The sequence below is a fragment of the Neophocaena asiaeorientalis genome, unplaced genomic scaffold (assembly GCF_003031525.2).
Source record: "Neophocaena asiaeorientalis asiaeorientalis breed wild unplaced genomic scaffold, Neophocaena_asiaeorientalis_V1.1 C48163577, whole genome shotgun sequence".
In the NCBI taxonomy this organism is placed as follows: domain Eukaryota; kingdom Metazoa; phylum Chordata; class Mammalia; order Artiodactyla; family Phocoenidae; genus Neophocaena; species Neophocaena asiaeorientalis.
Window position 1 is genome coordinate 1 of NW_020184118.1, and position 1,046 is coordinate 1,046.

Below are 1,046 nucleotides of genomic sequence, written 5' to 3' on the forward strand. Positions count from 1 at the left end.
TTACTCATAGCAAAAATGCTCCCACTGCCTGATTTAACCCTCACTGCATCCCAGGAAGGGTAATGCCTGCTGTCCCCTTTCACAGACGAGGAGCTGGGAGGTGCCATGGCCACAGCTCTCGTTGGACGGTCAGCCTGGTTCAGCTTCCATGTGGTCTCGCTATGACCCCGCTTCCCCTGCATTTATTTCTGGAAACACTTCTCCGAACTTACCTAAGTTTTCCAGGGGGAGCCCAGCTAGCAACAGTTAATAGGAGAGTAAGACCAATCAGTACTTTTGTTCCTTTGCCCAAACTGGTGGGAAATCACCTGGCAGATGTAAGAAGGTGGACTTTGAACTCAGGCCTGGAATTCGATGTCAGCCCTGCCCCTGACTCAGAGTCACGTCTGGGAACCTGTGTGTCTCCTCTGTCAGGTGAGGTTGATGACACTGCCCTCCCAGAACTATTTGAAGAATTTAAAACATAACATGTGTGGTGGTTCTTAACTGTGTCCCATTTTTATCATTAGAGATGATACTGGCAATCATGTTCATCATTTATAAATGTTCCTTTTGTAGCCAAACCCTCTCCTCCTGTGGTATCAGGCCCCACAGTGAGGGTCGCACCTGAGCAGACAGTGAGCTTCACCTGCAAATCCCACGGGTTCTCCCCCAGAAACATCTCCCTGAAATGGTTCAAAAATGGCAATGAGCTCTCAGCCTCCCAGACCGACGTGGAACCAGAGGGAAACAACGTTTCCTACAGCATCTCCAGCACAACCAAGGTGGTGCTGGCCCCGGGGGATGTTCGCTCCCAGGTCATCTGCGAGGTGACCCACATCACCCTGCAGGGAGACCCTCCTCTTCGTGGGACAGCCAACTTGTCTGAGACCATCCGAGGTAGAAGCCCCTCACGCCAGCCTAAGCCCACACCTGTCCTCAAGGCCCCAGCCTGTTCCTCCTCCCTGCTTTTTGCTCCAGGCCTCAAATTGCCTGGAATCTCCTTCCTGACAGTCCTGCCCCATCACCAGGCTCCTAGATGAGCTGGTCACTAACTACTGTTTTAA

General features: G+C 52.1%; 1 protein-coding gene across 1 annotated transcript; it reads left to right on the forward strand.

The window, feature by feature from the left end:
* Nucleotides 1-6: 6 nt before the first annotated feature.
* Nucleotides 7-1,040, forward strand: LOC112392029 (signal-regulatory protein beta-1-like). Its single transcript, XM_024733571.1, has 2 exons — nt 7-414; nt 559-1,040. The coding sequence occupies exons 1-2, from the start codon at nt 63-65 to the stop codon at nt 1,020-1,022; spliced, it is 816 nt and encodes a 271-aa protein (XP_024589339.1). The 5' UTR covers nt 7-62; the 3' UTR covers nt 1,023-1,040.
* Nucleotides 1,041-1,046: the final 6 nt, after the last annotated feature.

Bases quoted from the DNA above. Each gene is read 5' to 3' on its own strand.
- LOC112392029 (XM_024733571.1), top strand. From the start codon at position 63: ATGCCTGCTGTCCCCTTTCACAGACGAGGAGCTGGGAGGTGCCATGGC. The intron at 415-558 runs GTGAGGTTGATG...TTCCTTTTGTAG, and splicing joins CTGTGTGTCTCCTCTGTCAG to CCAAACCCTCTCCTCCTGTG.